The following is a 12,894-nucleotide window of genomic DNA, read 5'->3' on the forward strand; positions in this document are numbered from 1 at the left end:
AAAAACCAAAAAAAAAAAAAAAAAAAAAAAAAGTCCCCCTTAGGCCCATGGGGAGTAGCCCTATTAAGATGTGGCCTTGTTGGAGTAGGTGTGGCTTTGTTGGGGGTATTCCACCAGGAGGTGGGCTTTGGGTTCTCAGAAACTCAAGCCTCGTCAGTGTGTCACAATCACTATCGATCAAGATGTAGAACTCTCAGCTACCTCTCCAGCATCATGTCTGCCTGAATGCTGCCATGCTTCCCACCATGATGATAATGGACTAAAATTCTGAAACTGTAAGCCATGCCCAATCAAACATTTTTCTTTATAAGAGTGGCCTTGGCCATGGTGTCTCTTCACAGCAATAGAAACCCCAAGACAGACAGATAGACAGGCAGACAAACAGACGGACAGACAGAGACACACACACACTTAAAATAAATAAATAGGGGAGGGGATGGGGGAGCGGGGAAGGAGGGAGGGAGGGAGGGAGAGAGAGAGAGAGAGAGAGAGAGAGAGAGAGAGAGAGAGTTATATATTAGCCCTAGTACCTCCTAGCTCTAAAATTCAAAGTATACATTTATGAGTCATCTATTTACCAATGGCCTTTTATTTGGTACATAGCTCAGTCCTGAAATAATGTTAACAGGGGGAATGAGCTACTTTCACTGAAATGCATGGCATGAAGCTAACTTTGAATTGTGTGTGTGTGTGTTTGTGTGTGTGTGTGTGTTTGTTATAATTAAGACAGGGTTTCTCTGTGTAGCCCTGGCTGTCCTGGAACTTACTCTGTAGACCAGGCTGCCTTCAAACTCACAGAGATCCACCTGCCTCTGCCTCAGCAGTACTAGGATTAAAGGTGTGTCCACCACTGCCCAGCCCTTTTAATCATTTTAATGAATGGGTTTTCACAGTTGTCTTAAGAACTTCTTAAAGTAGATAAACTGTTTAAAAAGTGGGCGTGTCGGCACATGCCTGTAATCCCAGCTCTTTGGTGGCTGAGGTAAGAAGTTGTGGAGTTTGAGACCAGCCTGGCAAGACAGACTTCCCAAATAAGTATTTCAACAACACTTCCTCTCTCTCCTAAACAAAGCTTGGCTACAGCAAGAGCCCAGTGGATTATGTTGTTGACAGAGCCAACGCTAGGAATTTTGATTGAAATCTGATTGGTTTGCTTTTTAAAGATGAATTTTTGACTAAACAGTGACTTCACCTTTAGGACGCTAGAGCTAGAAAGGAGACCATATTGTTTAGTTCAATTCCAGACTTTCTACGTTGGGATTCCTAGGAGCAAGATACATGGATAGATAGGAATCCAGTATTCTGAGGTTAGGATGCATGGGCCCAGATGTCCTCTGATTCACATCAAAGGACATCATATTGCTCTATGGGTAAATCAGCTGGGCCTGGAGAGTGAAGTGACTGTCATGTGAATTGGTGACAGGCAAGATGAAGGGCACAGCACTTGGTCTTAAGAAATTAACTGTCTCTGCAGGGGATAGGAAGAGCAAGACAGGTGCTGGCTAATTAGTAGCTGTTCACACTGTGAAGCAGGAAATGGATGCTGAGTAGTAGGGAAAACCAAAGATATAAGATTTACCTCAAATACTAGCTGTAAGTGTTGCAGCTCTAAAGAAAAAGGCTTCTGCTACAGAAGTTCTTTTAGCTGCCTGGAAAGTTTCCCCAATGCAAGTGTTAGAGCTCTGCTCCAGAAGGGGATAGTTCCCCAGTCAAAGTGTTTTGCCAAAGCTCTGCTTTGTCCAAAATGTTACAGCTCTGAAGGGAAAGGTATCCTGGCAGTTGGGAATACCACAGAGTCACACCACACAACAAACTTGCCACACTAGATTTCTTGGAAGGTGGGAACTCAGGAGGGCAGCTGCCTCTGCTCCAGTGAGAAGCAGCAAAGAACTGGGCAGAATGCAGGGTTGATATAGGGTTTCTAGAGGGTGGGTGGGATTTCCAGAGTGGCCTGGGACTCAGGGATTGGTGGGATTTTTTTTCCTTGTAGGGCGGGGCTTGAACACTCTCCAGCTACACTGGTACAACCACTAGTGACATCTGCAGGGCGGAGCCTGGCCACTTGTGTGCCTTGAGCGTTTATAACCTTTACAAAGTATACTTTTACAAAGGGAGTGCAGGCACAGAAAGCCTTCCCCTGCCCCTTGAGTTGGATGAATAGCCAACACTAGCAACATTCCTCTTCCTCCTGTTGTGGGCTGCTATTTTGATAGCTCCTGTGTTCATGATATCTTACTGCAGCCCACCTCATCGTCTCTTCTTATTAAAAAAACACATCACATTTCCCTAAATGTCTGGTCATTTCCCCAATTAACTCTGTATTCAGAGATCTACCTCTTTGTAATGAGCTCTGTTTGAAAACAGAATCGTTTCAACCTTTCCGTGTATGCTGATGATAGAAGAATATTATATTCAACCATTGGAGGATAGAAAGAATGCTGTACTCAGAAATGGAGTCAAGTAACCATGATAGTATCTGATAGATGGGGGGGGGGGGGGCTTTGGAATCAGAATAACAAAGTAGCTAAATACAGCCTGGAGAAAATTGTGGACCAGTCCTAGTTCCATTTTCTCATCTCATAAAATGAGGATAATGGATCTGGGTGTGTGGGGCACAACTTTAATCGCACTCCAGAGAAGGATCTCTGTCAGTTTTAGGCCAATGATACATGTTAAGATCCTGTCTTTTGAGGAAAAAAAAAAGATATAATAATAATCTTATGATGGTGCAAGTCTGTAGGAGGTGGAGGCAGGAAAGACATCCTCTGGTACAGGGTGAGTTCTAGGTAAGTCTGGGTTACGTAAGTTACTGTCTATGTTTTATAGGTTGTAGTTCGGATTAACTTAAGTTCCTATTAATGATCAGCACGCTGACTGATGGAGGCTCTAACAATTCCAATTCCTCTTTGGTCTAGGAAAGCAGATACTCAGCAGCGGCTGGGGCTTATAAGGACAACATTATTAGAAACGGGTGTGCCAGGAAAATCTTTATTAAGTATCAAATCAATCTGGCTGTCTGACATGTCTGGAGACACCCCTGACACTGAACACTCAGCCTTCGTTATGCCTGATTAAACGTTTGGAGAAACTGAGAGCTACAACTCCCAGGGTGCACCACACCTTGACCCGCCCATAACGTCACGCCTCTCAAATTCACCAACCTCCAATGGGCAGGCTTTCGCATTCAAACTACAAACCCCAGAAGGCCCTACACCAAGTGTACTATCACCCACAGTTTATGACCGGGATCTGCGGCCGTACTGGCTGTTGGGAAATGTAGTTCGACGGTGGCCGAGCCATTCAATGCCAATGGCCCGCCCCAAGATGGGTGAAATTGTAGCGCTTGAATTCTAGTTTCTCTAACAGTCCAACCAGAAGCGAAAACTGCCTAGGCAAGGCTCTGAAAGACGCTCCTGGGCTAGGGCTGTTCTGCTCAGGTGCCTCACCTTACTGGCCTCGCTAGGTAAGAAAGTGGGCTGCGAAGGAGGTAGCAGCATTGGAGACGGACGAGACCAAATACGGCAGGAGGAGGGAGCAGTGGGGACGGGAAGATCCAAGTGGAAATGCTAGAGGCAAAGTGGGGCGGGGCGTCCCCTTTTCTCAGGCACCCAAGATGTGCGCAGGAAGGGAATGGAAGCCCAGGTCTCAGCAAAGAGGAATGTCTATGTGGTGGTGTGCATTTGTGGTTTATGGTTTATTAGTTGGACCTCTCATTACGTGGTCTCATCTCCCCAACTGGGTCAGTCTGCATACCAGGCCTTGGTAGGTATAACCCTAGTTGAATACAAGGCTGAGAGTTTTTATTGCTGCTGGCTGGCAGGCTTGAGTGTAACATCTGTGAGAGGAGATGTTTTGGGGTGCTTTGTCTAAAGGGAGTCTTAGCAAGAAATAAAATTTAAACCCTCTGAAGTCAAGAGTCTAGAGCTTTCTTTGACGGCTGGCCGTGCTACTGGAGTATTTCCTGTGTTACAATCATTATAAAAGTAACTTTTATCCTGTTGTAGTTGTCTGGGAGGCTCACTGTCTCCATCTGCTAACCTAGGCCTAGTCCTGGAAGCTTCTAGCCTCCTTATATTCTGATCTGGGCCTTTAATGTTTTCAGCCCCATTGAGACTTGCTGCTGAGTAAACTCACCCTTTCTTGTTCTTTCTGAACTCTAGCTGGCTGGTTCAACTCAGCTGTTCTGGCTCAGGCTTCTTTCCCCAGCTGACTGATTAAGTCTGGCTTTTCTCTCCGCCTCTGAATTGCTCTGTTTGGTCTCAAACTCTAGGAACCTGGTTCTAATCTTCTGGCTCCTTCTCATTCTCTTGCTCATTCTATCTTTACCTGTGTCTGACCTGTTCTTTCTTCAGCCTTTCTCTGTAAAGCTCTCCCGGTAAAACTGCCTCCGTCTCCCTCTCTGCTGCTGTACTCTTTCTCTCAACTCTACCGTATCCTGTGCTGTACTCTCTCCTCCTGTACTGTCTGTCTCTCCCTTAAGTGGCTTCCCTTTCCTCATGAGAGTTGGGCATATCCTATTCTGTCAAATCTTTCTGATTCTCGTCAATTTGTCTGCCACTCAATTAGACATCGTTTTCAAACATGGGTGCTTTCTCCTACAAACTAACTTTACCTTCATTGTTTTGGAGTCAAAGGTGAGTACTAAAGCCATATCTGTATTCCAGCCAGAGGGAATAATGTGTCAAGGGCTGGGCCAAACCCTGACTAGAAACTCAAGTTCAAATATCCTGTAACATTATAAGGTAGTGCTATTTGGGTAAGGCTTAAGTCAGACCCAGCCAGAGAATTTGGTGTTCAGGCCCCTGCATCTAGAGCATTGTAAAACTGGTTCAGCCTATAGGAAAATGTCTAGGGTAAATGAAATCACAGTACAAAATAAATGTATGATCTTACACTGTAATGAATACCTGTGTTTTCTAAATGTGTGGCAAGAAAAGTTCAGAACTATGCTGTGCTCTGAGTGGTGGTGATGTGTGTTGGTTTAGTTGAACTTAACCTTTATGTCTTCTGTCTGAATTTGGCACAGTGACCCTTGTCCCCAATTCTCCCCTTTGTCCCCTTATTTTTCCAAGAGTCATTTTACTCTTGCATGTTGGAAGTCAGGCTCTAGGACCAGCTGCTCTAGCTTGCATTTGGTCTCCTGCAGATTCAATAGAAATGTAGTGAGGAGCCGGGCGTGGTGGCGTACGCCTTTAATCCCAGCACTTGGGATGCAGAGGCAGGCGGATTTCTGAGTTCAAGGCCAGCCTGGTCTACAGAGTGAGTTCCAGGACAGCCAGGGCTATACAGAGAAACCCTGTCTCGAAAAACCAAAAAAAAAAAAAAGAAATGTAGTGAGGATGGAAGGCAAGGGGAGAATTTAGTGTGCAGTCTCTGAGGCTCTTTCTCCTTCTTCCAGGTTGGAAACAGGCTATTGGAGCAAGCATTGTGGCAGGGTATGAAGCTGGTCATTGGTCAGTCTATTTCTGTCTGATCCACTAGCCTTTCTAGTTTAAAATGTAGTCTTTGTCCATTCTAATGAAGTTAGATTTCACTGTAAAACTTTCTTGGGATCTGCTAACTCACTTTGGCTAGCAAATGAGACGGGGGAAAAATACCCCAGTGAAACACAGTCCGTTTTGGAATAACTCTTTGCTTTTTTATCTGGATCAGTATTTTAGAATATGCTATTTACTGTCTGTGTGCATATGTGTGTCTATGTGCTTTCATTTTAATTATAAAAAAATTTCAATTCATCCCTTAGCTTTTTCTAATATGTTACCTGGAATAAAACCTTATTAATCAAACATGGTGGATGTACGTTTTATTTTTGTCTTTTTACCTTCCCCAGCTTTTACCAACTTCCCAACTAAAGGGTGACATCCCTGCATGAGCCTATCCTGTTAAAAATGTCCTTGCCACTTACAGAGGAGCAGAGGAAAAAGATTGAAGAGAATCGGCAAAAAGCTTTGGCCCGTCGAGCTGAGAAGTTGTCAGAACAGCCACAGAGCGCAGCTTCAGGCTCCTCTGCTGCCGGCCCGTCCCAGTCCAAGCAGGGCTCTCTCCTGAATCTCCTAGCGGAGCCTTCAAAGCCAGCGGGCCATGCCTCCATTTTCAAGCAACAGAATCTCAATAATTCATTTCCTACTGATCAGAGACCTCACAGCTCCCGCTGTTCTCAGCCCAGCCCAGCAGAGGAAACGACGGGGCCATGGAAGACCCAAGGAGAGATGTCCACAGCCTGCCCAAAGCCTAACCCAAGTCCTCCAGGAGTCTCTAACCAACCACTTTTGGGTTATAAGTCCAGCGAGGGTCAGCCCCAGGCAACCCGGGACACAGGAGCATCCTCTTCTGGACCATTCCCCAGGGACTCCGAGTTAGAGGCCAAGGCAGCGAGGCCTTCCACCTCTGGGCAGAGCATTTCGGACAGCTTTTATGCGTTAGGGGGAAAAACACCTAGGACAGAAGGGAGACCCCCAAACATACTGCAGACCACATCCCAAAACACAAGCTTTCTACGGGGAGCGTGCATAAAGTCTGGGGATCGCTTCCGGGTAAAGATCGGCTACAACCAAGAGCTCATTGCCGTGTTTAAGTCTCTGCCCAGCAGACACTATGGTAATGAGGCTCTTTGTTTTTTCTATTTTTGGACTCTCTTCTAACAGCCCCTCATAAATATTAAGAGGGCACATTAGCACATTACATTTTTCTATTTTAGCTGGCTTCTCCCTTTGTCTCAAGCAGCTGTTAAACTTAGCTAGTACACGGCCAGAGAGAGAACGTTCCCGTGTTTACTGAGGCGCCAGTGCCCCTGCCAGGTGCTGTATGTATGTATTAAAGACAGTAGTTTGAACTCCAAAGACTTTATTTTCTCCTTTCAGTTTTAAAGTGCAGAGCCGGCTCAGCGCTTTAAAAAGATGAGTAATGTGTTGGTTGATCTGAAGGGAGTACTGGGGTGTGGCTAGTTCTGCTGGTCCTCAGAGCTGCTCACCACACTACTCGACTACATGCAATTCAGAGGATTTGGGTTCCAGTCGTAACTGCCTCGGCCGACTTAGTTCAATGACTTCTGTATTATATGAAACAAAAGAATTACCTGGGTTGGCTATTTGTGTCCTGTAGAGATTTTTTTTTTAAAGCCCTTGAGAGCCTGCCAGTCAGTGCTTTGGAATTTGGCCTGTCTGGTTGTCCAGGAAATAAGTTCTTAGAGAGTCTCAGACACCAAATGAAGACAAAAAGTGATCAGGCTTCTGTTTATTTCAGATTCTTTTACAAAGACGTGGGACTTCAGCATGAGCGACTACAGAGCCTTGAGTAAGTGGACACGTTCTTTCACCTGCAGTGGAAAGTTAGCAGGAGCTGGCGCCTGGTGGCTCTGTGACCTGGCAATCTCTCTTTATAACGACCATTTTATGAATGGGGACATGAAGTCTCAAATGAGTAACTAGCACAGAGACGCACAGCTAATTAGTGATTCAGCTGCAATTCCAACCAGAGTGCCTGTTTCCCCTGGGCTCTGGTAGATACAGCAGGGACAGATAGCCATGTCAGGCCTTGCTTCCTAGGGCGATGACTGTTTACTGTCCGACCCTGGGTAATGAACTCCAAAGTTCGGGGGTGGGGTGGAGGGGAGGTGGCATACGGCATCACTCAGGCAAGTCTATCCATCTAGTCCTCATCAGCCCTGGTGTACCCCATCTTCTGAGTCTGTCCTGTGTCGGTGTTTCTGTCCCCTTGTCCTGTGCCATGTTCTTGTGTCCCCCCCCCCCCCGCCCCCACTTGCTCCCAGCAGCTGCGTCTACACCAACTCTGCTCCGCCCATCTCAGAAGTACATGCTCAGATCACCTCTCCGAGAATCTGGCACATGACAAAATTCTCAGGTTCACCAGGACGTTTTCTGTGGGACGATGAGACAGTTTCTGTAGACTTTACTTGTCCTTTCCTTGGTCTCACCTTTGTAAACGTGTGGCTAGGTGGCTTCCCTACACGTTGGTACGGCTGCTGTGACACAAACTGGACCTTAAGAAACAGAAACGTGTTTGCTTAGTTCTGAAGGGAAGAAATCTGAGGCCAGGGCGTGTGCAGGCTTGGTTTCCCCTGTAGCCTTTGTCCTTGAGGTGCTGGGGTCACCTCTGTGCATGGCAGTGGCTCTCAGCCTTCCTGATGCTGTGACCCTTTAGTACAGCTCCTCCTCATGTTGTGACCCCCCAACCATAGAATTATTTTCATTGCTACTTCATAACTGCAATTGTTTTAAAAAAAATATTTATTTACAGGGTATGTAAGTACCCTGTAGCTGTCTTCAGACACTCCATAAGAGGGCATCAGATCTCATTACGGATGGTTGTGAGCCACCATGTGGTTGCTGGGATTTGAACTCAGGACCTTCGGAGGAGCAGTCAGTGCTCTTAACCACTGAGCCATCTCTCCAGCCCCATTTTTGGCTACCATTATGCAACTGCAATTTTGCTACCATTATGAATTGTAATGTAAATATCTGTGATTTACCTTAGGTGACCCTTATGAAAGGATTGCAGAGGGAGGGTCATGACCTATAGATTGAAAACTTCTGGTCCATATCCTCAGACACCCAAGCATTCAAGTGTCATCTTGTCTCTGCTTCTGTCTGTCTGTCTGTCTGTCTGTCTCTCTCCCTCTCCCTCTCTCTCTCTCTCTGTCTGTCTGTCTCTCTCTGTCTCCGTCTCCCTCTCTTTCTCTCCCTTTCCCTCCCTTCCCCCATACTATCTCTACCCCCCTCCCATCTCTCTACCTGCCCCTCCCTCCACCAGTCATCTTGGATTATTAAGGTGTACCCAAGTCATCTTATTTAACTTGAAAAGCTCTATATTTGGGTCTTATTCCAAGGTACTGGAACTTACAACTCCTGCATGGGACTTTAGGGGACCATAATTCAGCCCATGACACCTGTGGTGGCACCCTTTTCTTTAATTCAGTCATTGAGTATTAGAGGAGGCTCCAAGTGCCGGGTTAAAATTTCAGGTCTGATACCTGGTATTGTTGGGCTTTGAAACCAGAGGGTTCCACTGGGCAGTTTGTTGGCTGAGCCATCTTTTGACCATGGTGCTTTGTGGCTTGGATGGCCTTTCTGAGTTTATGTAGGTCTTGTTTGGCATGGCTACTTTTTTTGGGTACTTCCCCACCTACTTGTATTAGGCACAGAAGTTTCCACGTGGCTTTTTTAGATGAGGTTGACTGGAGTGTGTGTGGACTCTCTCTATACCCTGCCTTCCCCTGCAGCAACTTCAGATTTATAAATTGCCTTTTCTGTTTTTAAGTTTCACATGGGTTTATCATTTTTGTGTCTTTTTATACTTTTTATTATAGATTATACTTTTTGAGGTTTTTGTTTGTTTTTCCGTTTGGGTTTTGTCTTTTTGAGACAGGGTTTCTCTGTGTTGCCCTGGAACTCACTCTGTAGACCAGGCTGGTCTGGAGATGTGCCTGCCATTGCGTCTGAAGTGAAGTGCTGGAATTAAAAGCATGTGCTACCATGCCACTATGCCACCACTGCCTGGCTTTTGTTTTTGTTTTGTTTGTTTGTTGTAAGTACTGGGAATTAAACTCAAAGCCTTGTGCATTGTGAGCAAGTACTTGACCACCCACTCGCATCCTTTGGCCCTCGAGAGCATTGTCACATAGCACGGTTGTCCTGGACAGTTCTGGCTTTAAAAGTGTCTGGATTCTCCATTCCCCTCCTTTTCTTTCCCTACAGTGCTGGGACTGAGTGGAGGATCTCAGGTGAGCTCGGTCAGCACTTCAGTACTGAGCTACATCCCTAGCCTGGATTTTGCTTTGTTTAACCCTACCCTGCACTTACCACACAATACACATAGTGTATTGATGCCCACAGTCTCTGGACTCAGCCACTTCGGGCACTTTGTCCCCTTCTTTTCTCTGGCACTGAATAAAGCACTGTTATATTTGTATATAATTTGCACCCTGCCTTTCTCATAAACATTTCTATTTTAGTGAGAGCTGACAGTTCTGTGTGATGAGTGTATGGGTGTTAATATCATAATGGACCATCATGAACTTCAGATATTTTGTATTATTGAACATAGTAAATATTATACTGTCTTTTCCAAAATTTCTTTCTCACAGAAAAAGAATTGCATAACGTTGGTTGTATGAATATGGCAGAGTTGCCTAAGTCATTTTTTTGCTGTTTAATTTGCTTCCCATTTCCTGGTTTTGCATCCATAAAGAAGCCCCTGTATGCACGGGTTTATGTCTATGCTTTTAGTTCCAGGGAGTAGAATCATGATGATCCCTCTTAAAACCCATGCCTGTCTCTCTAGTTTCCCCAAAAGGTCTTATTCTCAGCCAGTACTGTGAATGTCTGTCTGGATTTTATTGTTCTGTTTTGTTTTGTTTTGTAATCTTGCAACACTAATGTGTAAAAACGTCTTTCCATTCCTGTGGTTATTTGTGAAGTTGAACATTTCCGTTTTCTAGCTGCTTTTCCTCCTGCTTCAGATTGGCTGCATCGCTGTCCTCTCATCCTCTCTTCTTCCTGTTTAAGTTCTCTGTATGTGTCTTGTCTTAGTAGTTTCTCCTTGCTTTTATCAGTTTAGTTGTGTGTTGTCAAGTCCATGAAGCGCCTCCGTGATAGGTGATAGCGATAGCCTGTCGGTCCTGTTTCTCATCTTGCTACCTAAGCAGTTGGTAGAGTAGCTATGCATAAGGTCGCATGGGTGCTTTGTGGTGTGTTAACCTCAGCAGAGTCACAGGCAGAACCGAGATTACCTACAGCATTTAACCTTTATTGCAAGCTACATCTTCCTGTTAATTTCCGATATCTGTTTTTCTAATTTAAAAAATTTAAGGAAAAGAAATTGCTCACAAGCTCTCTATTCCCCCCCACACTCCCTCCCTTCCTCCCTGTCTCTCTCTCTCTCCCTCTCCATCCCCCCATCAAGGGTCTTGTTATGTTGCCCAGGCTGGCATTCCAAGTTCTGGCCTTAATTAGGCCCTTTGGCCTTCTGATTAGATGGAATTACAGGGGCATGTCACTGTGCCCAGGACATTTGATAAATATTAAAATGCTCAAAGCCTTGGTTAAAGGATGCTCGTAAGCCTTCCTAATCTACCTCATGGCCTTGAGCTCCCTGCCCTGCTTTCTGTCTGGCCTTTCTGAATGTCCTGGTTCAGGTGAAAGTCGTCCAGTGCCATGCCCCTTATCATGTCGGTCCTTTCCTCCTCTTTACAGTGAAGGCAGTCGAGCGACTCTCCTCGGTCTCCCTGAAGCCACTGGATGAGGTTGGTGGCAGTGTTGGAGGACAGACCAGCCTTCCCTCAGCTCCATCCCTTACCTTTGTGACAGGCAAATGCATGCTTATCTCTCGAGTCCGCTTCGAGGTTGACATCGGCTATTCGGAGGCGGTGATTGGCCTGTTTAAACAGATGGAGTCCAGGAGTTACGGCAAGTGACCGATCTGTGTGCGATCTGTGATGTCAGCATTCTTTGTCTCTGTCTTTGAATGTTCAGGCTGACTTCCCCGATAGAGATATAGCTATATTTACAGGACACTGACACCTCAGTTGTCACAGAGAGTGAACAAGTAGTGGCTGCTGGTTTTATCTCTAAGCTTCCCAAAGAGAGTATCCTAGTTTTCTAAATCACCTGGTCAGTGCTGTTTTGACAAATGCAGGTGCACTGCTTCTTGGGCTTTAGAGCCCATTTGTTTCTATGTTAGCCTTAGAAGAGCAGTAAAACAGAAGATGCCCTACAAAGAAATGCCTTTCTATACCCCAAGACAGTGCTGTCAAACTTGGGCGTGCAAAGGAGGCTGGTTGTTAATGTTTGCTTTGAGATGGTGGGGGCAGGGGAGTCATGTGTTTGTAATAAGTTCCCTGGCGGTGGCTGTGGTACCTGCCTCAGGACCACCACATCCATCATGAGAGCTTGCTGGAGGTTCATGACGAGCGGTGGAATGCAAATGAGCGAATGTGTGCTTATCTCTTCTCATTGCAGATATCAAGACCAGGAAGTGGAGCTTTCTCTTGGAAGAGCACAATAAACTAAGTGAGAAGGCCCACCTTTCTTTTTTCCTATCCTGCTGTTATCTTGCCTTAGCTTTAAAATGACTTTGGAGAGAGGTTGTCCTCTCTGCTGCAGTAATATTGGCACCTTCGTGCTTGAGGGCAGAGTGACTGACTGAGCCTTGTCCAAGCCTGCTGGCCCCAACAGCTTTGTGAAGACCGTTCAGACAGAGGGCTCTTCTCCACAAGAGCAAGGTGGTGCTGTTGAAATTCCCAGGGCCTGGAAGCCTTCCTGTCATCATAGGCAGTTAAAGAGAAGGATATAGACTTGGCAAGTCAGATGAGTGTCAGGATCACACCACTGCAGTGGAAGTTCCTTGAGATAGTCTCTCGGTTTATCTCCAGAAGTTCCTTGAGATAGCCTCTCAGTTTACGCCCGGCACCCAGGTGACCTAGAAAGTAAGAGAGTGTTCTGGTTGGAGGTTGCGTCCTGGGCTGCATCCTATCAAATGCAGAAGGCAAGACATGATGGGTGAAGAATTTTAACAGGACTTAGAGACCAACCAAGGGCATGGATGTGTGCACAGCTACTATGACCACAAAAGGGAGGTGCCTTGTTCCTTGTCATTTTTTTCCTCCTCGTACTCTTCTTAGACGAACTAACATTCGGATGTGCCTGAGATAGGTGGTTGTGGTCATGTGGCTCAGCCTGTTCTGGAACACTGCTCTCCTCTACAGCAGTGGTGATTTTTCACAGTTGTGTTCCCCTGCCTGGTGCCCTACAGACTGACTGGTCAGCCCAGATAGTGGGAGGAGCTGAGTGTGGGTGGCAGTCACAGCAGTGACCTGGCCAGCCTTGGGAAGGAGGAGCCAGCAGGTACCTGTCCATCAGGCTAGGGCTTGGAGGCAGA

The 12,894-nt window shown here is 46.0% G+C and overlaps 1 protein-coding gene across 2 annotated transcripts in view; it reads left to right on the forward strand.

Moving 5' to 3' along the window:
• Positions 1-3,287: 3,287 nt before the first annotated feature.
• Positions 3,288-12,894, forward strand: part of Smarcal1 (SWI/SNF related, matrix associated, actin dependent regulator of chromatin, subfamily a like 1) — a 51,598-nt gene continuing 41,991 nt past the window's right edge. Inside the window, exons 1-5 of one of the 2 annotated variants that reach the window (XM_021170518.2) lie at positions 3,288-3,463; positions 5,831-6,597; positions 7,243-7,293; positions 11,211-11,423; positions 11,976-12,026. In XM_021170518.2, the coding sequence (XP_021026177.1) occupies positions 5,889-6,597; positions 7,243-7,293; positions 11,211-11,423; positions 11,976-12,026 (1,024 nt within the window). In that variant the 5' untranslated portion in view covers positions 3,288-3,463; positions 5,831-5,888. Of the gene's footprint in view, positions 3,464-3,575; positions 3,763-5,830; positions 6,598-7,242; positions 7,294-11,210; positions 11,424-11,975; positions 12,027-12,894 lie in introns of those variants that run through there. The other variant, XM_021170525.2, reaches the window with a different exon arrangement.

The sequence above is a fragment of the Mus caroli genome, chromosome 1 (assembly GCF_900094665.2).
Source record: "Mus caroli chromosome 1, CAROLI_EIJ_v1.1, whole genome shotgun sequence".
Lineage (NCBI taxonomy): Eukaryota > Metazoa > Chordata > Mammalia > Rodentia > Muridae > Mus > Mus caroli.